The following is a 26079-nucleotide window of genomic DNA, read 5'->3' as shown; positions in this document are numbered from 1 at the left end:
TAACCAAAAACAGAGGAACAGGAAATAATTCACAGGAATACGAGGGTACTAGGAAAACGTCACAAACGGGGAACAAGGCTAGGACAAAACAGTGACTTACTTTTACAAACGAACAAGGGACTGAACAAACAGGGGAGTATATATAGACACACGGTTAACAGGACACAGGTGAAACTAACTGACAATCAACACAGGGATAGGCTAGGACACAGGTGCAAGACAGAGTTAATCAGAGGACTGGTGAGACAAGACAGGAAACAGAAAACAAGGCAGACAGGAAACAATACTACAAAATAAGATACACATCAGGGCAAAAGGTAACAACAGAGAAACAGGATACAATTGTAACAATACCACAATAATAGTGGCCTAACAGGCCTAACAAAGAGTCCAACACCATAAAAGGGCATTCAAGGTCCAAATAATAAGAGCACAGTCCACGGCCCGAGGAGCGGACCGTGACAACAAGTTAGTAACTGTATGTTAGTATATCCACACATGACATGTTAGTAACGGTATGTCAGTATCAACACCATATCCAGTGTGTGTGTTACTGTATAAAATCTCTGTGCAGGTTTTGCTCCTTGAGTGTTAGGTTTCACTAACTGTGTGTTATGAATTATGATTATGGACTGACCTTTATCTGATTGACTCAGTACATACATGTGTTGAATCACTCTCATCTGCGTAAGCACATACACTTGACGCCATGACAATCAACTACTTTCTGTTTTTGTCCTTGTCTCATGTCTTCTTTTCATGTTTCCAATTCTATATTCTTTATGTGTGTAATAAACTTGAGAACCTGTCATGTGATACTGCCTGTTGTCATCTTGTTCTCCGAGCTCGTCACTCAACTGAAACTTCACTCACCAGTCACCACCCTTAGTTTAAATTCACAACACTGTGTGTTACCTTTAAATTCAGTGTTTAAGCTATTGGGGGGTAAACTGTAATACACAAGACATAAGCATTAGCAAACAAACACAGTTTAGAGTAAAGTAATGAGACAATGGGACACATGCAATACAACCATGGTAGACAAGACAGGCAAATGAATGAAGACAGATGAAGCAAACAAGTAGACAACATATCTGTGTGTGTGTGTGTGTGTGTGTGTGTGTGTGTGTGTGTGTGTGTGTGTGTGTGTGTGTGTGTGTGTGTGTGTGTGTGTATGTGTATGTGTGTGCGTGCGTGCGTGCGTGCGTGCGTGCGTGCGTGCGTGCGTGTGTGTCTCAGGGACGCAGAGGGCATTTTAGAACCGAGGGGGGGGGGGGTCGTTTTTCTTTTTTTTTTTTACTTTCATTCGGTTAATTTGGTTAATTCGGTTAATTCGGTACAAAAAAATTACTCCATGAAGTGTAGATGTCGGAGGTTTTTTCTTTTTCTTTTTTCTTCATCCCAAAAGCGGGGGGGGGATATGTATGTTGACCCCCCCCCCCCTCCTGCGTCCCTGGTGTGTGTGCGCGCGCTCACGTGTGTGTGTGTGTGTGTGTGTGTGTGTGTGTGTGTGTGTGTGCGCGTGTGATGGCCTATACGATCCAAGGCTGGGTTGTAGAACAGGTAGGTATTCTCTTCTGTATCCTCATAGAACACAGTCTTAACTTCCCCATAGCTGTTCTGTTCTGTCGCCTCCTTATCTTCTTTGGGGGGCGAAGATGTTTATGATTCTACACACCGGCATGTCTGTATAGATAAGGAGGCCTGTATTAGGCCTCCTTATCTATCGTACTGCTACCAGGGTCAACCACAATGTCTTTATCTCTGGGTTTTTTGACAATGGTCAATGGTACATTCTTGTGGTGCAGACTACTGTAATCAAGTCACCTGGGACACTCTTCTTATTCTTCATGCTCATTCCTCATGGGAAAGGTACTGTATGCACATTCTATTTTTGTTATTTCATTGTTTTGTATTGAGGAATTGTTTTTAATTTGACATCAGAAAACTTTGATCAGGTCAAGTTGCCCAATGATGATGATGTCCCCAAATACTCGCACTGTGTAGAAAAAGTTCCTTGTATGATGGGAAGTGTATCTACACAATCTACAACAGTAGATTAGGAACAACCAGGCTTTGTTCATACCAGCTGCATGCTGTATTTTGCATTTGTAAGCGCGGCTTGTTTTCATAGACCTGGTTCCTGATAGGGCTGTCAGAAATAATTTTGCTATTCAAATATAATGCGAATGTGGAAAAAAGCGTGTAGTCGCTGCCATACCACCTAATGTGTCTGGAGAGAAAGAGGGATAGAGAGCAGCCATGTACAGAGCAAAATGCTGCAGAACAGCAGGCAGCTCAAATTTCGAGCAGGGGGACCTACAGACAAAAAAAATAATAATACCCAGGGGGACCCCTACTGCACTGTGCTATATATGCCATATATTGTCACAGCCCGTGGAACGAGGGGTGACAGAGTAAAAGTAATTAAGTACATTTACTCAAGTACTTCCACCAACCAACGTGGGTCTTTTTTTGGAGAAAGAGGGCCAGAGGAAAACTTTTTTTCCTTATACTGCCAACGGGCACCACTGGTACTACAGGCAACGTAGTTGAACGTACACGTCGGCCTGACGGTGAATGTCGACTGCACGGAAGGAAATCCTGGAGCCGCAAGTGACGGAGGGGGAGACAAAACCAACAACGTAAGGAGCGTTGGCGCTCGTTACGTCTCCTTACGTCCGACTATGAATGATACTTTAGGGGTCCTTGGGGGTCCTGGACCTACAGACAAAAAAAAAAAAAAAAAAAATACCCAGGGGGTCCCTGGACCCCTTGGGGGGGGGGGGGGTAACAGCAGGCAGCTCAAATTTCGAGCAGGGGGACCTACAGACAAAAAAAAGTACCCAGGGGGTCCCTGCCCCCCCCCCCCCCCCCCTTAGGGATCCTTGGGGGTCCCTGGGCCACCTACAGACAAAAACCTACAGACCCTTAGGGGTCCTCAAAGCGTTCAGTCTGTGAGTGTGTGTGTGTGTGTGTGTGTGTGTGTGTGTGTGTGTGGCTTAAAGACCAACTCGATGCAAATTTCGATCTCGATGCAAATGAGGCAGCAGGGTCTCCCCATTGGCTTAAAGACCATCTCGATGCAAATTTCGATCTCTATGCAAATGAGGCAGCAGGGTCTCCCCATTGGCTTAAAGACCATCTCTGACTCTGAGGTATGCCTGTGTATAGACCAGCGACTTTGCAGCAGCTGGTAAAAAGTTCCTTGTGTGATGGGAAGTGTATCTACACAATCTACAACAGTAGATTAGGAACAACCAGGCTTTGTTCATGGGGAGACAGACCTGGGCCCTATTCCTCGAAAGGTGAATTAAATAAGCCTGGCCTTAAGTCAAATCCAGGCTTGACAAAGTCGGGTCCGTATAGTCTGGTTTATTCGGTTCCATGAACGCCAAGCCAGGCTGAAAAGGAGCGACTTTGTCGAGCTAGGACTTGTCAAGCCAGGCTGTGTCGAGCCAGGATAATGAAGCCAGGCTTCACGTATTCCTATAAAAGACCATGAAAGTCGATAGCAGAATCCTTGAACTTGACCAATCATGGAGTCCAAAACCAGAGCGGCGTTCTTCTCTGTGGCTGAACAGCAGCACTGCAGCAGCTCATGAAGTAAAATGTATTTAAGCAAGAAAGGAAACGCGACCGCAATAAATAGATCCAGGGAGAAAGCGTGGCAAAGTATTGCAAGCACACACAGAGTGTGTGTGTGTGTGTGTGTGTGTGTGTGTGTGTGTGTGTGTGTGTGTGTGTGTGTGTGTGTGCGCGTGTGCGTGCGCGTGCGTGTGCGTGTTTGCGACGGGACGGGACGGGACGGGACGGGACGGGGCGGGGGGCAACGGGACGCCCGGGGACGGGCGGTGACCGCGACGGGGGCGGTGACCGCGACGGGGGCCGTGACGGGATGCACGACGGGACACACGGAGGGGGGGGGGGGGGGGGGGGGGTTGACGCGCAATAACCCCACATTTGCAAGACCACTTTGGTAGAGGTTTGGGTTGTGTAGTTACCTTGCCATCATGATGTAACTCCAAAGGTGGACAAGAAATACAAAATAATTTCTCCATTGACTAGAAATTGATAATTTAAAATATGCTCCTCATTGACTTACATTCAGTGAAGAGGCTCTTTTAAACCCAGAACTAATCATTCTAATTATATATATATATATATATATATATATATATATATATATATATATATATATATATATATATATATATATATATATATATATATATGTCAGACATTTAAAAAAAAATCAGTAATTTATTATCAAACATCTAACAACTATATGAACTATAGTGTTAACAGAGTGACAATGACATATCACATGAGTCATTGTGAAACAATTATGATTCATGGTCACACATTATTTCAGTAATATAATTCATTTGATTATATCTTATTGTATTTATTTCATTTTATTTGAATGCAGGGTCATTAAAATGAGTCCATATACAAACACATGTTTTGAATTAACTGTGGAAAAACTTGAAGAACAAGGCACTGGATTAAGTATGCTTGGCTGTTAGCCTGCTCCTGACCAGGCTAACTTCACAGCTAAATTGCCATGGTAACTGTGATATCCTGTGATAATTGTAACCTGTTCTATCACTCCAGTCCGGAGGAGGGCACCAGATACTAAGTCTGGTGACCCTGGTGAGAAAGCATTCTGACATGCGCAGTGAGGCTGCTCCCAGGCAGCATGTTGTTTACCCAAGCCGGTTCCTGTACACGTTAACTTGAAAGCAAATAAACATACAGTGACCTGAAATACTGGAGTGGTTATTCTAGATATCAGCAAAGCTACGATATCACATATTGGCGACGAGGATGGGATTACATCACAGGTGAAGCAGTGGACTGCAAAGGACGTAACACTCTCTCAAGTACATCAATGGTGCTTGAGGGGGTGGCCAAGAGAGGTGGACCCGTCATTCCTCCCTTACAGCCAGAGAAGGCTAGAGTTGAGCGTAAAGGATGGTTGTGTGATATGGGGGGCCAGAGTGGTCGTTCCGGAAAGGGGGAGGAAGGCCATACTACAGCAACTACACCAAGCGCACCCTGGCATGTCACGGATGAAGGGCCTGGCACGCTCCTACGTATGGTGGCCAGGAATGGACAAGGAGATTGAACGGGTGGTGCAGACCTGCCAGCCTTGCCAGGAAAGCAGAAAAACTCCGGGCCGTGCACCACTACATCCGTGGGAGTGGCCTGAGACGCCTTGGAGCAGAATTCACATTGATTATGCAGGCCCCTTCCTAGGAAAAATGTTCCTAGTCATAGTGGATGCACATTCTAAATGGATCGACGTCTATCCGACCAGTACATCGACAAGTCAAGCGACCATTGAAAAACTCAGGCAGTGCTTCAGCATTTGTGGCCTGCCACAGATGCTGGTGTCTGATAATGCGGCATGTTTCACAGGTGCAGAGTTCAAGGCCTTCATGAAGCAGAACGGCATACAGCATGTTACCTCTGCACCATTCCACCCAGCGTCAAATGGACTGGCCGAAAGAGCCGTGCAAACGTTCAAAGATGGCATAAAAAAGGTGAAGGGAGACACACTGGAGACTAAAGTAGCCCGATTCCTGTTTAACTACAGAATTACACCCCAGTCAACAACTGGGTTGTCACCTGCTGAGTTGCTCATGTCTCGAAGATTGCGCTCCGCACTGGATCTACTGCTGCCGGATGTGAAGAGCAAGGTCCGCCAGAGTCAACTCAAACAGAAAGTAAGGCATGATGCACACAGCAAGCTGAGGAGTTTTGCACCAGGGGATGACGTGTTTGTCCGGAACTACAGCTACGGACCAAAGTGGATACCAGCAGTCATTGAAGAAAGCACTGGTCCAGTGTCGTATACGGCGCAGGTTGGAGGTGGGCGTTCTGTCAGGCGTCACGTTGATCAGGTCCGACAGCGCTATGCAACGACGGCCAGCGGAACAACAGCCGCAGAGGAGAGTGTGGAGACCGGAGGTCTTCAGTCTCCAGACCTGTCCACGGAAGCCTCGGCGGAGGACTCTGTCGTCGCCCCTCCCATCAGTGAGAGGGCAGCCGTTCCTCTGGTGATTCCGGTTCAACCTCCTGCTGTGGGACTGCTGGCCGGGGGAGCAGAGCCACCGCCGACACCGCGCTGCTCCCTGAGGGTGAGACGAGCTCCTGCTCACTTAACTGACTTTGTGTATAAATAGTGAGTCCTCTCAACAAAAGAGCAAGAATACGCTCTGAGGCTCATGGGAAGTGTGGTGGTCTACCCACCTTCCCTGTGTTGAACTAAGTAACTTGAACTTGGACATTGTGGTGCCTCGTAAAAAAAAAAAAAAAAAAAAAAAGAGGCTGTTATTGTTGTTATTTGAGGATGTGTTTTAAGTGCCAGTTGTTTACAGTTTAGCAAATTGAAGCACTTTATTCTACTTGTTTTGGGGGTCTACTGTTGATGTGTGTGTTCAGCTTAAGGGGGAAGGGATGTGATATCCTGTGATAATTGTAACCTGTTCTATCACTCCAGTCCGGAGGAGGGCACCAGATACTAAGTCTGGTGACCCTGGTGAGAAAGCATTCTGACATGCGCAGTGAGGCTGCTCCCAGGCAGCATGTTGTTTACCCAAGCCGGTTCCTGTACACGTTAACTTGAAAGCAAATAAACATACAGTGACCTGAAATACTGGAGTGGTTATTCTAGATATCAGCAAAGCTACGATATCACATTAACTAAGGTAGGCTTGCTTCAATTCTATTTCGTGGAATCGGGTCATGGCTAAACTAAGCCAGGGTGAACTGGCTAAACTAATCTTCAAGATAATTCAGCTTTCATGGAACCGATTCAGCCCTAATCCTGGCTAAATTAAGCCAGGATAGGGGTTAAAGCCAGGCTTTAGCTCTAATTCACCTTTCGAGGAATAGGGCCCAAGTCTATGGTGCAATCTCTGTACCTGTAAGATATAACCCGACCTCAAAGTTAGGCCGTTATGTAGAACCAGTTTAGCCTGGTAAACCCTCCCTCCGGAAATCTCATTTCCATTTGGAAATGAGATTTCCGGAGGGAGTGTTTACCAAGCTAGAACCAGTTTGCTTACACATGTTTGCTTACCTCGTGCTCTGCTCCCTGAGTGTCTTCATGTCACTGTGTGCATGTGTGCCTGTTCGTGATGAAGTTCGAGGAGGCCACCTCTTTTCTTGGCGTCTGGGGTCCATTCCAGAAGACGGTCTTCTTCCTCCTAAGCCTCGGCTGTGTACCCAGCGGTTATGTGGGCATGGCCATAGTCTTCATTGCTGATATACCTCCACACCGCTGCCGCTTATCTCCCCTCAACTCCTCTTCCTCTCCGTCCTTCAGCCTGGACCTCAATCTATCTATTCCCCCAGAAGAGGTGAAAGGGGAAGTCACTCTAAGTCGCTGCTCCAGGTAACTAGCTCCAGAGTAAATGCAGAGTTGATTGATTTCATGATTTTGGATATTTGAAATATATATTTGCTTATACATACTTAGTAAATATGTAAATGAATATAGTTGGTGTGAAAACTAAAACAATGTAATTAAATGGAATAAATCAACAATTGTATCTATTATATATAATATAATATACTTATTTATTATACTATGTTAATAATAACAACTTATTTTATTCGCTATGGGGGCCGCCATCTGAATGGTTAGCCTGGGAAGCCAGAGGTCCCAGGTTCAATCCCAGATCTCAGTGTGTCGAAATGTCCTTGAGCAAGACACTCAACCCCCAACTTCCCCCCGTAGCGCCCACCGCTCCTGTTAATTAGGATGGGTTAAATGCAGAATCCTCATTTCGCTGTGTTAGCAACTATACAGTGACAAATACCACAAAGGAATGTGGACTATATCATTATTGAGTTGAAAGGGAATAAAGCCCAGTCTTGCAGCTACAAGTATTTGAAAATGACAGACAGACAGACAATCACAGTCCGAGTGGAGAGTAGGACCCAAGACGAGGGACAAGGGAGACTGAGACAAGGGCTTGAAAGTTCTATAGGTGGGATATGACATGATTCACTCTCTCACGCTTATGTTCTGACTTCTGACACTTACCATACTTGCATTTTCCTGAATGCTGTGTCTGTATGACTATGTTCCAGGTATAGACAGCCGGTGGAGGGGTCTGGGGCTGGTTTCTATGCTAACAAGACAGAGGGATGTGTGGATGGCTGGGTGTTCAGCTCTGAGAGATACTCGTCCACCATCATTACTGAGGTCTGTACAAAATGCACATTTAGAGTATAGTGTTTTTTCTAGTAATTCATAAGTAAGTAAACACGAACAGAAGTACACTTAAGTAATCTTGCGTTTGACTTCAGAAGTCACTAGCCCTCTTTTCATCATCCAAAATGTTTTCTATCTCTTAGCCTTGCGTTCTTGACCTTTGTTCTTTACTGATCTGATATACACATTGGATGCATTCTGTGTCCTCTCTCGTCAAAAATACAATGTTTTAACAAACTTGATTCCCTACAGGCCATGACTATACCAGTATGTTTAAATGAGCCTTAGGGCCTACTTAACGTGTGTCCCATTATGCTAGCATGTTCTACTGAGCATTTGTCTTTTTCTCAACTCGGGTCCTGGAATTCTATTTTGTCTGACATGAACCATCTTTCTGTGTGCGTGTGTGCGTGTGTGTGTGTGTGTGTGTGTGCGTGTGTGTGTGTGTGTGTAGTGGGATCTGGTGTGTGAAGACGGCTGGAAAGCCCCGTTCACGATGACTGTGTACTTCCTGGGAATTCTCACCGGAGCGTTTGTGTCAGGAATCATCTCTGACCGGTATGATGTTCTACTCAAAGCTGTCTTTCTCACTTATAGAATGAAAAACTTACTTGTGGCGGCCAGGTGGCACAGGGGTAATGTTCATGCCCACCACTATTGAGAATTTGAGACTGGATTGGCAATGTCAAAATAGAATACTGATGACATCGAAGCCATTTATGGGCATTTAGGTCGGATCCTTTTCAAAGGACAGTGTTACTTGAGGACAGGAGGAGATCAAGTTCTACAAGAATGTACGGAGAAGCGGACTGAGTGGCCCTGTCTCTCCCTAAGAGGACTGACCGTGGGTAGCTACTGGGACGTAAGTCGAGGCTTGATCAACCTTGGCTGGGTCACCTGGGGGAGGGTGTATGTTGCGAGACCCGAAACATCCTATGACCCCAGGCTACAACACTGATGATACGTCCCAGGTGCATCCATGTGATGTTTTTCGTTATAGTTATTCTATTTATAGTGGCTCATAGGAATTTATAGACTACGTGACAACCAGGAATAGATTGGTGACCACCGGAGAGTCGGGTGACAGCCGGAATATAGACGGCATCCGGGAGCAGTTTGGGTTGGCGCCCCAGTCTGTGTCTTCCGTGAGGAAGAAGCCCAACAAATCCACGGTGAGGCCTTTGGGAGGACCATTCAAGTAAGACGCAAGGGAGCCTGCAGTACCACCACGGGCCATGGTGGTCATTGCAGTACCATCACGGGCCAAGACACCATCACACCAGAATGAAATGTTTGGAGCAGGGGAGTCTGGTGCAACGCTCAGGTCCTGGACCTGGTGAGACGAAGGAGGAGCCCGGCCAGGAGTCAACCCACAGAGCCTAGTCCCTCCACGTGCCAGAGCCTCCCCGAGTCCCGGCAGAGTATTTCCGGAGAAGCGGACTGAGTGGCCCTGTCTCTCCCTAAGAGGACTGACCGTGGGTAGCTACTGGGACGTAAGTCGAGGCTTGATCAACCTTGGCTGGGTCACCTGGGGGAGGGTGTATGTTGCGAGACCCGAAACATCCTATGACCCCAGGCTACAACACTGATGATACGTCCCAGGTGCATCCATGTGATGTTTTTCGTTATAGAGAGTCGAAACAGATATGTACAGTACATGATGAGTGATTAATGAAGGGCATGACAGGATTTTAATTGAATGCGGTGTCACAATAGTGACACCGCCATAGTTTCAGTTTCAGTTTATTTTTATTTATAGTGCAACATAGCCCCAAGGGGTCTCTGTGCACTTCACAACAGGTCATACAAAAAATACATAGTAGCCAAGAAACACAGTAAAATGTGCCCGCATGCATGGTCATACAAATGACCATGCGGCAGTACACAGTTCTGACAAAGTACAGAACGATAGTGTGTCTGTACTTATGTGAGAGATCATCATAGTCACACCACAGTACCAGGCAGGCTTCTAGGGGTCACATATCTTATCTTATCTTATCTTATCTTATCTTATCTTATCTTATCTTATCTTATCTTATCTTACTACTATATAATTGACAAAAGCTATGTCTATATAATTAGGCCAGGTCGCCGTCATGGTTCAGAAATATCTCTTACAGAGGAAATTGACTATTTAGAAGGGATAACAGTCGAAATGTTTAGGAACGATGAGGATGTGAATCTGTTACACACACCGCTAAAGCATGAGGAGGAATTTGAAGGAGAGGGGAATATTTAGAAGGAGGAAATGTTTGGAGAGTTTGATGGCCCTGACATCTGATGAGTCTTGGACCAACCTCGGATCGGGCCTAGATGTGAGGGCCGCGAAGCGGCCCTCACATCTAGTTAGTTATAATTATCGTTGACATTGTATGAATATATGAGTATATTTAAAATGGTTTGTATGTTTAGTCTAATTGTTTTCGTTTAACCACCCCAGGTCATTTAACTCCATGTTGTAAATTGTGTCATGCTTACAGTCTAAATGTTGGATTAAGAGAGCTGTAGAATACACATAGGCATGGGGGGATGCTGCCGCTTGTGCATGCGTGACATTGAAGGGGGTCAGTTTTTGTCTGTACAAGAACAGCAACGGCCTACTCTGTGCAAGTCGTACCCATAGAACCCATTGTACCGTTCCGTGTCAAGCATGCCCAAATATGGAGTCTAGACATCATTATTATGATGTCATATTGATAATATCAGGGTACTCCATATATGGGGATTTGCAGATTTATCGCAATTTTTTTTTATATCCCCTGATCCGACCACATTGAGTTTGATATCAGTCAGGCCCATATATGGGCATATCGGTCGGATCGGCGGTTCTGGACAACCGCTTATCCAACCCGACTCGACTCTGGGTTCTGGCGGTCCTCGGTGACCCGCGCTCCAAGTTTGAGGTCGGTCAGTCGGACAGTCCCTCGAGAGAGACACACACACACACACACTTCATGCATTTATAGTAAGGTCCGGTAGTTCTGACCCCCCAAACTTTGCCCAAAATATGGAGTTTTTGCTCAAATATGGAGATGATTGTCATCACTATCAGTCTTGCCCAAATATGAAGTTACATATGGCTCCACATTTGGCCTCTAAGTACTGTGGATACCCTGTCTTGTTTCTTTGCTGCACTGATTCGATTTATTTTTCAAATATTTTTCACATATTAGAAATTCATAATCTCGGTTTCACTGTTTGGCCCTTCCTCAGTCCATACCGTATTTGGGAAGACCGTTTTTCTATTTTTCTTTTTGTCTCTGTAGGACAGACACATTTCGGTTTGTCTCTGAGGACTGGAAAACAGGTGTGTTTGTTGTTGTCTCTGTTCTACAGGCAGAGTGTTTTGTTTGAGTCTATTTGTCTTTTATGTCATTATACTCTCCATCAGAAGCCGTCTATAGGAATGGGTCTGTGGGGAGGGTTGTCTGAGCCTGTGTGTCCGCAGTTAAACTTGCAAACAGCTGGAAATGTCTTGTGCACGCTGCCAGTAGGACAAGGAAGTAGCCTACCTCCACATATTTTCTTTTTCACACATTTTCTTTTAACATTTTTGAAATATTTAACTTCAATTTTATAATATAAATTGATAGTGGTCTGAAACATTGCCAAACATTGCAAGGCTCCGCATATCTTCTTTACTGTACTCCCATCAAAGTAAAGCTCTCATTGCATTTGTTTTTCATCGTCTGGCAACAGGTTGTTTTTATTCTCCTCCTCCTTCTTCTTCAGCCTGTAATATGAATCGATGGTGTACTGATACTTGTCTGATGTTAGGCCAAAGAGGGAAGCCAACTTCTCTCCCAGGTAGTCGCAGACTAAGAGGGTGGAGGTAGCAGCTTTCCGGATGTAGAACCAGACGTATGGAACCAAGGGCTTCTTTGATGGGGGGGATTTCCTCTTAGGCTCCTGGTTTTCGACGTCCTCCTCATCTGTACTGTATTCCTCCATCGTCTCCCCACTGGCAAAATGGATGATTCGACGAGGAACCCTCTCTTGTTGCTGCTGCTGTTGCTGTGTCTTCTCACGCTCCGACAGGGGGGATTTCCTCAAAGTCCCCTGGTGGTACTCTTCCATCATCTCACCGCTGGAGAAATATAATTATGATTCGACAAGGGGAGAAATGGACGATGTGAGGAACCTTCTCCCTTTGTTGCTGTCTCATGCTCCGACTGATGGAATCTCCTCTCAGGCGATAGACATGTAGTTAGACCTAATATGTCATTCATCTCCTAAAATGGAGATGACTGACATCATATTGATGATGTTGTTGAAAGTATTTCTGCACCCAAATATGGAAATGACTGACATCATAGGTTTTGCCCAAATATGGAGATTACTGAATACATCATCCTGTCCCTTTGATCTCTGCTACCATTCTATATGGTACATGTCAATATAATAGAACTAGTACATCTGCAGTGGAGGTGGTCTCCCTATACTCTTCCACTGAGATAGTTTGACCCTGGTTTTGGGTTGGAAGGCTACTGGTTCTACACAGCTCGCCGGTAGGCCAGACTATGAAGTCAGTACAACATGTATGACATAAAATTGATGACATCAGGGATCTCCATATATGGGCATAGAAGGGACACAGACGGAGAGATACAGAGATTTGTGGTACATTTCTGAACAACCGCCAATCCGACCAACTCCCCAGTTGGCGCATCACACCCGCAGTCCTAGTAAGTGGCCCTCTCCTAGCTCAGTGGGATCCCCATATTATTTTGGGGGTCCCCAGATGATTAGCTTAATGTGCAACACTGTGTTCTCACTCAACAGTAAACAAATAATTTAAAGCCTTTTAAGACCTTTTTATACCAAATTGGCCAAATTGTCAAATATGAAGTATAAGAGGCAAACATTGTGAAAATAGTCGATCTACAAGCTCACTGCGAGGCGTTGTGATCTTGTAGATCGGCTATTTTCACAATATTTTTCTGTGGAACCGAGTCAAATTAAATGCAATGCTTACAATTCCAAGTGCTGGTCAGGGAATTTTGGGGGGTCACGGCCTGAAAAGTCTGGGAACCCTTGTCCTAGCTGGCTGGATGTTCTCATCATTCTCACCATCAACCCAGACCAACCATTGATGCACTCAGATCCCACAGCTTCTTGGCTGCTTCATCGTCCAGGCCCTGAGGTGCCGCTGTTTTAGGGCTGCAGTCACTGTAGTACAGTCCACTCTCATTCTGTAGGCTTTCATCCACAGCACAGTGGATCGTGGTCTGGGCTCCTTCCTTCGGCGATTTGAAGAAAATCATAAGTGATTTATATACAAGTCTCTTCCACAGGGGCAGTGCAGGTTCGAGGTGTCGCCCAAGCTCAGTTCGGATAACTCCAGGGTGTAGGCTGTATGTAGTTACCCCAGTACCTTGCAGTCGGCGGGCCAGCTCCCTTGTGAAGAGGACGTTAGCGAGTTTGCTTTGCTGGTAACTTGTCCAGGGGTTGTATTCTTTATCTAGGTTTATGTCATCAAAATTGATTTTACCTCTCTTGTGAGCGATACTGGAGACATTCACAATACGACTAGGAGCTGTCTTCTTCAGGAGATCCAAAAGGAGGTTTGTTAACAGGAAGTGACCCAAGTGGTTCACACCAAACTGCATCTCAAAGCCATCTTCAGTCAGCCATTTTGGACAGTACATGACACCTGCATTATTGATAAGAACATCCAACCTCTCTTCACTGGCCAGTATGTCTTTTGCCAGTTCTCGCACTGACTGCAGAGATGCTAAGTCCAACTTTTTGAAAATAACGTTCCCGTTCCCACTGCTCTTCCGTATAACCTCTGCAGCTTCACTGGCCCGATCCATGTCTCTACAAGCCAGAATGACCCTCGCACCTCGGCTAGCCAAGTCAACAGCTGTCTCTTTACCAATTCCTGTGTTGGCTCCGGTAATCAGGACAGTCCTTCCATCCAAACGTGCTTTGCTATGACACACCCCTCCTGCCAGCCATTTCCTCATTGCAAAAAATCCCACCCCTGTTAATGTGATGAGGGTTAAGGATATATTATGCTCGCCAACGAAGGTTCTTAGGTTCTTAATGTGGGGTTCAAAAACGACCATACACACTGGTTTTAAATAAGTGTTCTACGCTCTACGTAGAGGACACAAGACAAGATATTCAGCCCGTACAATGGTTAAGTTCTTTATACAATATGAACCAGGAAGTGACACGACTGATGTCATTGATGACTGTCATCATAGACGATTGAGTGAGCCATAATCCAAAGTAAACCTGATTAAAAGCAGGCCACACATGTATAGAGCATGCACGCACACATAGGCCTATATATTTCCACATTTTACGCTGCAAATTGCAATCCAGATAGCTTATTTTATAACCACTCCAGGAATTGACATTGTCTAGTTTTACAGTGCTGTGTTTATACATTTTTGTTGTTCTTTCCTGTACTTCTCTGATCTTGTCTGGGACCAGATCCACCAGACACACACACACACACACACACACACACACACACACACACACACACACACACACACACACACACACACACACACACACACACACACACACACACACACACTGTGTGTCTGTTTCTGTGTGTCTGTTTCTGTGAAGTTATCTGTGGCATGTACACTATGTGCTTTCTCTCTATTGACTCATAGTTACGGTCGACGTGTGATCTTCTTTGTGTCTGCGGCAGTTCAGACAGTGTTTTGTCTGCTTCTGGCTGCCGCCACCAAATGGGAGATGTTCTGTGTCCTCTACTTCTTACTGGCTATTGGAAGGGCTGCCAACTACACCTGTGCCTTCATACTGGGTAGGGAGATTACACAAATACAGTCCGATAAACAGACAGAAATATCTATATACTATATCTGTCTGTCTGTCTGTCTGTCTGTCTGTCTGTCTGTCTGTCTGTCTGTCTGTCTGTCTGTCTGTCTGTCTGTCTGTCTGTCTGTCTGTCTGTCTGTCTGTCTGTCTAGGTTCTGAGCTGCTTACCAAGGATGTGAGAAGCTGTTTTGGGATCATTGGAATTGGCTTCGGCTACTCTCTGGGATACACCTTGCTGCCTCTTTTTGCCTTTTACATCAGGAGCTGGAGATGGCTGCTAGTGGCTCTGTCTCTTCCTGGTCTACTCTATATACCTCTGTGGTGGTAAGACTTACTGTATGGAATGCATAATAATCTCAAGTCCAATCAAGTTTATTTATAGTACACAAACGTTAAAGCTGTCTGCACTTCAAACGAAGTCAAACATTTTTTCAGATCTACAGTGAAGCTCACAACCCATCGAGATGCGTTGTGAGCATACAGATCGGCTATTTTCGAAGTAATATAGAAATATTTTGTGGTAAAGTGGTTAAGTGAACTAATCCTGTCCAATGGCTAGGTTTATCCCAGAGTCTCCTCGCTGGCTATTGGCTCAAGGTCGTGTCAAGGAAGCAGAGCTTATCATCAGGGCTGCAGCAAAGAAGAATGGAGTCATGGCACCTGAGGTTATCTTCAAACAAGAAGAAGTTACCCCACTCATGGTAAAGTTACACACAAATGTTTTGTCCAAATAAAGAGCAAAAGCATTTGGGTCAGTGACAAAATGGGGTTGGCAAGATGACAAACGTCTTTAAAGGCATGTATCAGGTTTGTTAAAATGTATATTTTGTAATCATGTTGGTTTCACGTCATCTGAAAAGACATTTGCACCATTTTTACAATGTAAATTACAGTATGAACCTGAAAATGTCAAATGGTGTAACGGTGGAATATTGTATATTGTATCCACTTGAAGTGAATGAACGTTCTCATTATTAACTTAATCTATCTCTGTATGGAGGCCATACATCTAACACCTCTCTCTCTTTCTCTCTCTCCCCCTTCTCTCTATTTGTATCTATGGGTATAGGATGCTAGTCCTGCATATAGCCAACATCTGTACACCTGGCTAGACTTGGTTCGAACCAGCAACATAAGAAACCTCACCATAATCACCATCTTCATCTGGTAAATATGTGGAAATACATGGAGGTACTTTCTTGGTCTACTGGCCTCTTGGCCTACAGGCCAAGAAAGTGCCAAGATAGTTGGCACTGATCGGTCCAGCAGGTTGCGAGATTAGCCCCGGACAGAAAACAGACAGACAGACAGATTTGTAGACGGCTCTGCCTCCTATATACTGTATGTACTTTTTATTTTTTTGTGCAACATCCATCATTCATAGTTTTGCTACACTGTGTCGTCCAATGTAAAGAAACATTTTAAAAAGGGCCATGGTACACTATGTTGTCCAATGTAAAAAAAAACATTTTGAAAAATGGCATGGGACCATGTCGTATGTTCCCTGCCTTCTATGGTGCTTCCTATGGTGCTTCTCTGTCTTCTATGGTGCTTCCTATGGTGCTTCCCTGTCATATATGGTGCTTCCTATGGTGCTTCCCTGTCATCTATGGTGCTTCCTATGGTGCTTTCCTGTTTTCCACGGTGCTTATGGTGCTAACGGTTTTCTATGGTTCTGACTATGGTCACACCCTGAAGAAGGCAGTTAACTGACGAAACATTGGTTTCTTTTTACTCTGTGTCCAAAAATAAAGTATTGGCACGTTGGCTACCAGTGTGTGCAGCCCCCTTCTTGTCTCTTGAAGACAACTATTTAGCTGATTATGGTACTGACATGATACTGACCTTTTTATTAGTAGGAAAAGTAAGCATGTTTGGTGGTGAAATTAGAAGTACCAGAAATCATCTGGTGCCTCTGTTCCCATCTGTCAAAATGAAATACTTTCAACATCAGCTTGCTGAGTGAAACTTACTCTTTTTTTTATTTTTTATTTGCTATTCTAACTTGAGTTAGAATCAATTAGTCATCCTCGCTCTCTCTCTCTCTCTCTCTCTCTCTCTCTCTCTCTCTCTCTCTCTCTCTCTCTCTCTCTCTCTCTCTCTCTCTCTCTCTCTCTCCATCATTTAGGATTGTGAGTTCAATGACATATTATGGTATGTCGTTAAACACACCAAACATGGATGGAGACCCTTACATCAACTGCCTGGTTTCCGGAGCGACTGAGTTTGTTAGTAACGTCTGTATTTGGTTTGTGATCCGCTACACTCCACGGCGTTTCCCCCTCCCCTTCACTATGTTGCTGTCTGGGGTTCTACTGCTGCTAATCAAGCTCATACCCGATGGTACACACACACACACACACACACACACACACACACACACACACACACACACACACACACACACACACACACACACACACACACACACACACACACACACACACACAAACAAACATTCATAGTCACAAATGCAGACACAATCACACACAAATATACAGTAGAGGGAAACACCCACATAGTTAAACAAGCGACGTGTTGATCAGAGTGTTCAGGTTTCAGTATCCATTGCCCAGGTTATTGCGTGGATGCGAGAGAGAGAGAGCTAGACTCTCTGCTCCCCTGTCTTCTATGGTGCTTACTATGGTGCTTCCCTGTCATCTATGGTGCTTACTATGGTGCTTACCTGTCATCTATGGTGCTTACCTGTCATCTATGGTGCTTCCTTGTCATCTATGGTGCTTACTATGGTGCTTACCTATCAATAACAAGTAGACTTGGTAACCTGGCTGTAGAAAGTAACACCACAGTAAAGAACCTGGGGGTTATTATCGATTCTGAATTGAATTTTAATACACACATTAATCATGTCACCAAGATTGCTTTCTTTCATCTTAGAAATATTGCGCGAATTAGAGACTATCTGTCGTTAGACAATGCAAAAACGTTGATCCACGCTTTTGTTTTCTCTCGGCTTGATTACTGCAACGCACTCTACTCTGGCCTGCCAAAGAAAACAACTGACAGATTACAACTTGTTCAAAATGCGGCAGCCAGAATTTTAACTAAAACTAGGATGAGAGAACATATCACTCCAGTTCTAGCTTCACTACACTGGCTCCCGGTTGTTTTTAGGATTGATTTTAACATTATTTTAATAGTTTATAAAGCTCTAAATGGTCTGGCACCTTCCTACCTCTCTGACTGCCTAGAGAGATATGTTCCAAACCGGGCCCTCAGGTCTTCAAGTGCTGACCTGCTCGAGGTGCCTACAATGACATATAAAAAATACGGTGAAGCAGCATTCTGCTTTTACGGACCGACAGTGTGGAATAAACTCCCATTACACTTAAGACAGGCAGCCTCTGTCGATAGCTTTAAAGCACAGCTCAAGACCTATTTCTTCACTCTTGCTTTTAGCTGATTCTTTGGTTGATTTTTAATTCCTCACTGTATTGCCTATTTTAATGTTGTTTTATGCCTTTGCTTTTATTTGCTTTTATTTTATTTTTGTTTGCTTTATTGTTAAATTGGTTCTAACTGTAATTGTATTCTTGCTCTGTAAAGCACTTTGAGCTGCATTTCATGTCATGAAAGGTGCTATAACCATCAACCGTGCCCTGCCCCCCACCCATCCCCCCTCGACGGTTGACGGTGTTGGCACAAGCGATACAGAGGCGCAAGAACAGGAACGAAGAACGTCAAGAACAGAGGCGCAAGAACAAGAACGTCCTGTCGGCTTCCCTACGTCTAGAGAATACATTTGACTGCTGAGATAGGCAGGGTCCATTATGCATAGCCAAAATCATGTCTGGGCCCAAGGCTATTTCAGTTAGCCTTGCAGAAAACAAGGTTTACAATATTTCCACTGTTATCTCAAATAGAGCCACTGGACAAGGAGTGACTTTAAACACTCTGCAAATATAGCAAATTTAACACGCATTCCCTGTAGAGGCAACAGCCAGATAGTTGAATGCCTGAAGCTAAACTTGGCCCTATTTAACATCAGGTCACTTAATGACAAGTCTTCCTCTGTAAATGATATCATATGTAAAGAGAAACTAGATATTATCTTTCTAACAGAAACTTGGCTTGGATCTGATGGAGTGGTGCCCCTAGCTGCAGCATGCCCACCAAAGTACAGTTTCATTCACTCAGGACGTGAGGGAAAAAGAGGAGGTGGTCTGGCGAATATCTTTTCTGACACTTTAAAATTCAAACCTCTGCCAAACCTCGGCAGTTTTAAATCATTTGAATACCAGGCCACCATATTGGAGAGTCAATCCTCTGTGCTTATGATTAGTATGTATCGACCTCCAAAGTGCAGCAAAGCCTTATTTCTAACAGAAATATCAGAACTTTTATCTATCTGTTCCACTAATTATGACAGAACTCTGATTACTGGAGATGCTAATCTACATGTTGACATGGTTTCAGATGTTGTGGCTATGGGTTTCCTACAGTTACTGCACAATTTTGACTTTATTCAACATGTTGTTGGGCCAACACATAAACATGGCCATACCCTGGACTTGGTGATCACTAAAGGTTTGAATATCACTGTTGACAGTATTATTGATAAGCCCGAACTAACAGACCACTATTTATTGTGTTTTAATATGACTGTCTCTGATCTAGGGAAAAACAATACAGAATATACTATAAAAAAACGTTTTTTTAGCTCATCTGCAGCAAACGAGTTTCCTCGTCATCTGGCGTGTGTGCAGGTGCCCCCCCTACTTGATGCTCCCTCAGTGAATGATATGGTTCAACATTTTAATCTCAAATTAGAGTCAGCTCTCGACATAGTGGCTCCTATGAAAACTAAAAAGAAACTTAACTCTAGAGTAACACCCTGGATCAACGAGCACATGCGCTCACTCAAGAAAGAATGTCGTAAAGCTGAGCGAATTTGGAGAAAAAACAAACTCACTGTCCACCTAGAGATCTTTAAGAAGTCAACAGTGGCCTATAACAAAGCACTGCACTTAGCAAGGCAGGCATATTTTTCAGGCATTATCAATGACAACAAGCAAAATGCCAGAGTCTTATTCTCTACCATTGAACATCTCTTAAACCCCCCCAGGCGTACAAGGAGTCACTCCCTGCTTCTAAAGCTAAGTGTGATGAGTTCGCATCCTTTTTTGAAAACAATTTTTTTAGCATTCGAGCTGGTATTATGAATGCTGCTGCTAGCACTGCAAATGCGGCAAATGGTGCATGGTGCAAAAATGTAGATCACTCCAGAGGAAGCCTAATATCATTCTGCGCAATTGATGAAGAGGAACTCCGTAAAACTATATCACAGATGACATCATCATCTTGCTCACTGGATGCAATACCCACCCCGTTTCTCAAAGAGGTTTTAGACAGTGTTATTGGAGATATCCTAAGAATTGTAAACAGCTCTCTACTTTCAGGCGTCTTTCCAGACTCACTGAAAACGGCTGTAGTCAGGCCGTTACTCAAGAAACACAACCTTGATCCATTGGTGCTGGGTAATTATAGACCAATCTCTAATCTGCCATTTCTGGGCAAGGTCTTAGAAGAAACTATCTTTCATCAACTGGATGTGTTCCTACAGAACAATAAGGTTCATAACAAATTCCAATCTGGCTTCAGGAAAGGTCATAGCACAGAAACAGCACTTGTAAAAGTAATTAATGATCTTAGGGTGTCCGCTGACGACAAAAATGTATCTGTTCTCCTACTCCTTGACTTAACCGCTGCTTTTGATACGATTGATCACACAATTCTACTGCAACGCATGGAGTACTGGATTGGTTTGTCAGGCACAGCCTTGTCTTGGTTTTACTCTTACCTAACAGGCAGAAGCTATTTTGTCAGTCTAGCTAACTTTGACTCAGACAAACACAAAATCTGTTCTGGTATTCCACAGGGCTCAATTCTGGGTCCCTTATTGTTCTCCCTGTATATACTACCGCTGGGAGAACTCATCGCCGATCACGGAGTGAACTTCCATTTCTATGCTGATGATACCCAGCTGTATCTTTCAGTAGCTCCAGACGACCCCTGCGCTCTAGACCCATTGTTGACCTGTCTGTCCAGTATAAAATGCTGGATGAGTGAGAACTTTCTTAAGCTAAATGAGGATAAAACAGAAGTTCTCATAATTGGCTCCAGTGAGCAGAGAGAATCAATAACAAGTAGACTTGGTAACCTGGCTGTAGAAAGTAACACCACAGTAAAGAACCTGGGGGTTATTATCGATTCTGAATTGAATTTTAATACACACATTAATCATGTCACCAAGATTGCTTTCTTTCATCTTAGAAATATTGCGCGAATTAGAGACTATCTGTCGTTAGACGATGCAAAAACGCTGATCCACGCTTCTGTTTTCTCTCGGCTTGATTACTGCAACGCACTCTACTCTGGCCTGCCAAAGAAAACAACTGACAGATTACAACTTGTTCAAAATGCGGCAGCCAGAATTTTAACTAAAACTAGGATGAGAGAACATATCACTCCAGTTCTAGCTTCACTACACTGGCTCCCGGTTGTTTTTAGGATTGATTTTAAAATTATTTTAATAGTTTATAAAGCTCTAAATGGTCTGGCACCTTCCTACCTCTCTGACTGCCTAGAGAGATATGTTCCAAACCGGGCCCTCAGGTCTTCAAGTGCTGACCTGCTCGAGGTGCCTACAATGACATATAAAAAATACGGTGAAGCAGCATTCTGCTTTTACGGACCGACAGTGTGGAATAAACTCCCATTACACTTAAGACAGGCAGCCTCTGTCGATAGCTTCAAAGCACAGCTCAAGACCTATTACTTCACTCTTGCTTTTAGCTGATTCTTTGGTTGATTTTTAATTCCTCACTGTATTGCCTATTTTAATGTTGTTTTATGCCTTTGCTTTTATTTTATTTTATTTTTGTTTGCTTTATTGTTAAATTGGTTCTAACTGTAATTGTATTCTTGCTCTGTAAAGCACTTTGAGCTGCATTTCATGTCATGAAAGGTGCTATATGTTTTATGTTGTTTTATGCCTTTGCTTTTGTTGTGGAAGAGAGAGTCACGGTAGTTAAAAGACAAGAGTCTGATAACTCCATCCGGAGGATTTAGTGAATTATCCTCTGGGGCACGTCGACACGTGGTGGACCCTCCAGGGCAGATCCTTTTGTCTATGTTTAGTCTATATATCTTGTATAACCCCGATATCATTCTCAGGGGTGTACGGTGTGTGGTTTGGATGTGATAAGTTAGCAGATCCCCTGGGCTAGTCCACACGTGGTAAACATGGTGAAAATATATTACTAAGGTGTAATATTACTAAGTCAATAGCTTTAAAGCACAGCTCAAGACCTATTACTTCACTCTTGCTTTTAGCAGATTCTTTGGTTGATTTTTAATTCCTCACTGTATTCCCTATTTTAATGTTGTTTTATGCCTTTGCTTTTGTTTTGTGTGAGTGGAAGAGAGAGTCACGGTAGTTTAAAGACAAGAGTCTGATAACTCCATCCGGAGGATTTAGTGAATTATCCTCTGGGGCACGTCGACACGTGGTGGACCCTCCAGGGCAGATCCTTTTGTCTATGTTTAGTCTATATATCTTGTATAACCCCGATATCATTCTCAGGGGTGTACGGTGTGTGGTTTGGATGTGATAAGTTAGCAGATCCCCTGGGCTAGTCCACACGTGGTAAACATGGTGAAAATATATTACTAAGGTGTAATATTAATAAGTGAAAATATATTACTAAGGTGTAATATTACTAAGTGAAAATATATTACTAAGGTGTAATATTGACAATTGTGTGAAGATATATTACTAAGGTACACAAGGTACACATGTAATATTGGCAATTGTGTGAAGTGTGGATATTTCTTTAGCTGTGTTGTAGAGGACAGTGGTCACTACATTTAAGTTATATCCATTTGTGTTGTAGTTGTGTAGTGGCGAGGGCCACTGCATTTTACTGCATTTTACTGCTTTTATTTTATTTTATTTTATTTTTGTTTGCTTTATTGTTGAATTGGTTCTAACTGTAATTGTATTCTTGCTCTGTAAAGCACTTTGAGCTGCATTTCATGTCATGAAAGGTGCTATACAAATAAAGTTTATTATTATTATTATTATTATTATTATACAAATAAAGTTTATTATTATTATTACCCTTATACAAATAAAGTTTATTATTATTATTATTACCTGCCATCTATGGTGCTTACCTGCCATCTATGCCATCTCTCTCTCTCTCTCTCTCTCTCTCTCTCTCTCTCTCTCTCTCTCTCTCTCTCTCTCTCTCTCTCTCTCGGTTCTTATTGGTTCATCAGTGTGGTCCGGTACAAATGATTCAAAACTGTGTTGTGCGAGACTGCGAGTAGAAAAAAGACTGATTGATGGTGAATCACTAAGCTGAATGTCCTTTGAAATGTTTTTAAAAAGGATTATAGTTCGCAATGAGATGCCTTCAATGCCTCCCTCTCTGACCAAGATATGCTGCAGTACGTGCTTTTTATGCTCTTCTCTTCTCTTCTCTTCTCTTCTCTTCTCTTCTCTTCCTCCAGATCTGTCCATTCTAACTCGGGTCCTGGTGATGGTAGGGAAGACAGGAGTGACAGGGGCATATAATTTCCTCTACCTCTACTCCACGGAGCTCTTCCCCACTGTAGTGAGACACATGGCGCTGGGAGCCCTGTCCATGTCTGCCCGCATAGGCAGCGCTTCCGCACCATACATCGCTTTCATTGGTGAGAGAGAGAGAGAGAAAGAGATTGTGTGTGTGTGTGTGTGTGTGTGTGTGTGTGTGTGTGTGTGTGTGTGTGTGTGTGTGTGTGTGTGTGTGTGTGGGTGGGTGGGTGTGTGGGTGGGTGGGTGGGTGGGTGGGTGGGTGTGTGTGTGTGTGTTTGTGTGTGTGTGAGCAGATTTACAAGCAGATTCACAAGCAAAACACAAGGGCGCGCGTGTGTTTTGCTTGTAAATCTTCTATTTCTACCATTTCTTGAAGACATTTTACAAATATTTCCTTGTGACTACTTGTGAATATTGTCTTACGACCCATTGTTTGGGAAACACTGATGTAGTACAGCAACATAAAATAAACCAATTTAAATCCCAAGACTAGTAGATACATTGATAATATTGTCATTCTAGGTACATTCAACAAGTTCCTCCCTTACTTCTTGATGGGTGGAGCCACTGTCGCAGCTGGCCTCCTGAGCCTTTTGCTACCGGAAACCAAAGACCAGGAACTACCAGATCTCATCCCTCACACTAAACCACTGGTCCAGTAGGTTTTCAGTCATAGAGTTGTTGAAGGCATTTCTCAGTCATGGCTTCGCCTAAATCCTTGTTTCCTACACTTGCATCCTTTCCTTAGATATTAATCCCTCCTACCGAGGACGCATGATTATGTCAATCTTTGGTGCTTTCGATTTGCTGCGCACCGCGTGTTGACAGACATACCATGATCATGTATTGATCATGACCACCCATAATGACATGGAGATATGGTCAAAAACAGCAGTTCAGTAAAGATCTAAACAATGATGTACTGTAACAAAACATTTGAATGCCTACATTTCGTTTTTTGTTTTGATTTTAAATTCAAATCAGAAAGTCATCATGACTTTTGCGCTAATTTATTATGATGCTATTATCACCTCTAGTGCAAGTCAAGCTTCTCTGATGTGATTTTTTCTTTACTGCTGTCTTTATTGTTTTCTCTTTAAAATGGAAACTTGCAATGCGGTCACGTGTCAGAAGTAATTAAAGCACATAATTTTTTTTAACCCAGATACTACTTGGAGTTGGAGATACTACTTAGTTTATTAGTAATCTGTGTTTTGCGTGTGTGTGCGTGCGCGTGCCTGAGTGCGTGTGTGCATGTGTGTGTGCGTGTGCGTGTGCGCGCGTGCATGTGTGTGTGTGTGTGTGCGTGTGTTTTAGGCTGTCCAAACTGTTCGCAAGACACACTGGTCCAGCTGAGTGCCAGGAGGCTGAAATGGAGAACAGATCAAGAACGAGCCTAAACAAACAAACCTAGACCTGTTTGTCCACACTGATCACAGCAGTTATAGAATCAAGAATCAGGAAGGTTTTATTTGTCACTATACTACTCATACAGATACATTACATTACATTACAGTCATTTGGCAGACGCTTTTATCCAAAGCGACTTACAATAAGTGCATCCAACATAGGCAAGAAAACTACTAATCACCAGAAGTCTTAAGTCTGCATTCTCTTCTAAAACAAGCAACTAAGAGTATACCTAGCACTAAGGTAAAAGTGCAATATATCAGCTACCTACTGTACTTTCTTAACCAGATGGGACAAATAGGAAAATCAAATGAGCAAGAGCTAAAACAAATAAGTGTATCAAATAAACAAGATCCAATAAAACAAGAGCCCGTACAAATAATTGATACAAAAAGATACAAAAAGCAAAATGCAATTTTGTGAGGTCCACAAAGTACTGTGCTACAATAGTATAGTACAGTCAGTGTTTCTCAAACTTTTTTGTGTTAGTATGTGATTATTATGTAATTATTAGCCTACTTCCCAGGGATAGAATTGTATATGCCTATATGGAAGTCAGGCCCTGTCACATCAGGCAGCTCTCACAGCACTGAATGGCAGGGCTGTCATACAGGCCCTGTTATGTTACCTCGGTAACATGGTAACATGTTACCAGCCCTGCAATCTGGGAACCCATTGGTCAGTATGATGGTCAGTTACATGTCAGTATCTCATCTCAGTATCCCATGGTCAGTATCATGGTCAATATCATGTCAGTATCTTGGTCAGTATGATGGTCAATATCATGGTCAGCATCATGGCCAGTATCAGGTCAGTATCATAGTCAGTATAATGGTCAGGATCATGTCATCATCACTCTATGCTAGTGTTTCTCCATTGAGAAACACTAGCATAGAGTGAAGGTGTCTAGGTGCAGTGGTCTGGTACTCTTTAAACACAGAGATACCTCGTTCAATCTAGCCAAATGCTAGCATACATTTTGTAAATAAAACAATACATTTTGGGGTCCTTGACCACTGTTGTAGATTATTGT

At 43.5% G+C, this 26079-nt stretch overlaps 1 protein-coding gene across 1 annotated transcript; it reads right to left on the bottom strand.

Moving 5' to 3' along the window:
- Nucleotides 1-13302: 13302 nt before the first annotated feature.
- Nucleotides 13303-14301, bottom strand: LOC308086875 (retinol dehydrogenase 12-like; the record flags this gene model as incomplete). The annotated part of the gene is made up of 1 exon (XM_080430519.1): nucleotides 13303-14301. The coding sequence occupies one exon, from the start codon at nucleotides 14299-14301 to the stop codon at nucleotides 13303-13305; it is 999 nt and encodes a 332-aa protein (XP_080286645.1).
- Between the last annotated feature and the right edge of the window lie 11778 nt (nucleotides 14302-26079).

This window comes from Gymnoscopelus braueri, assembly GCF_963280865.1.
Source record: "Gymnoscopelus braueri genome assembly, chromosome: 6".
NCBI lineage: Eukaryota > Metazoa > Chordata > Actinopteri > Myctophiformes > Myctophidae > Gymnoscopelus > Gymnoscopelus braueri.
This window is presented reverse-complemented; position numbering and strand designations above follow the sequence as displayed.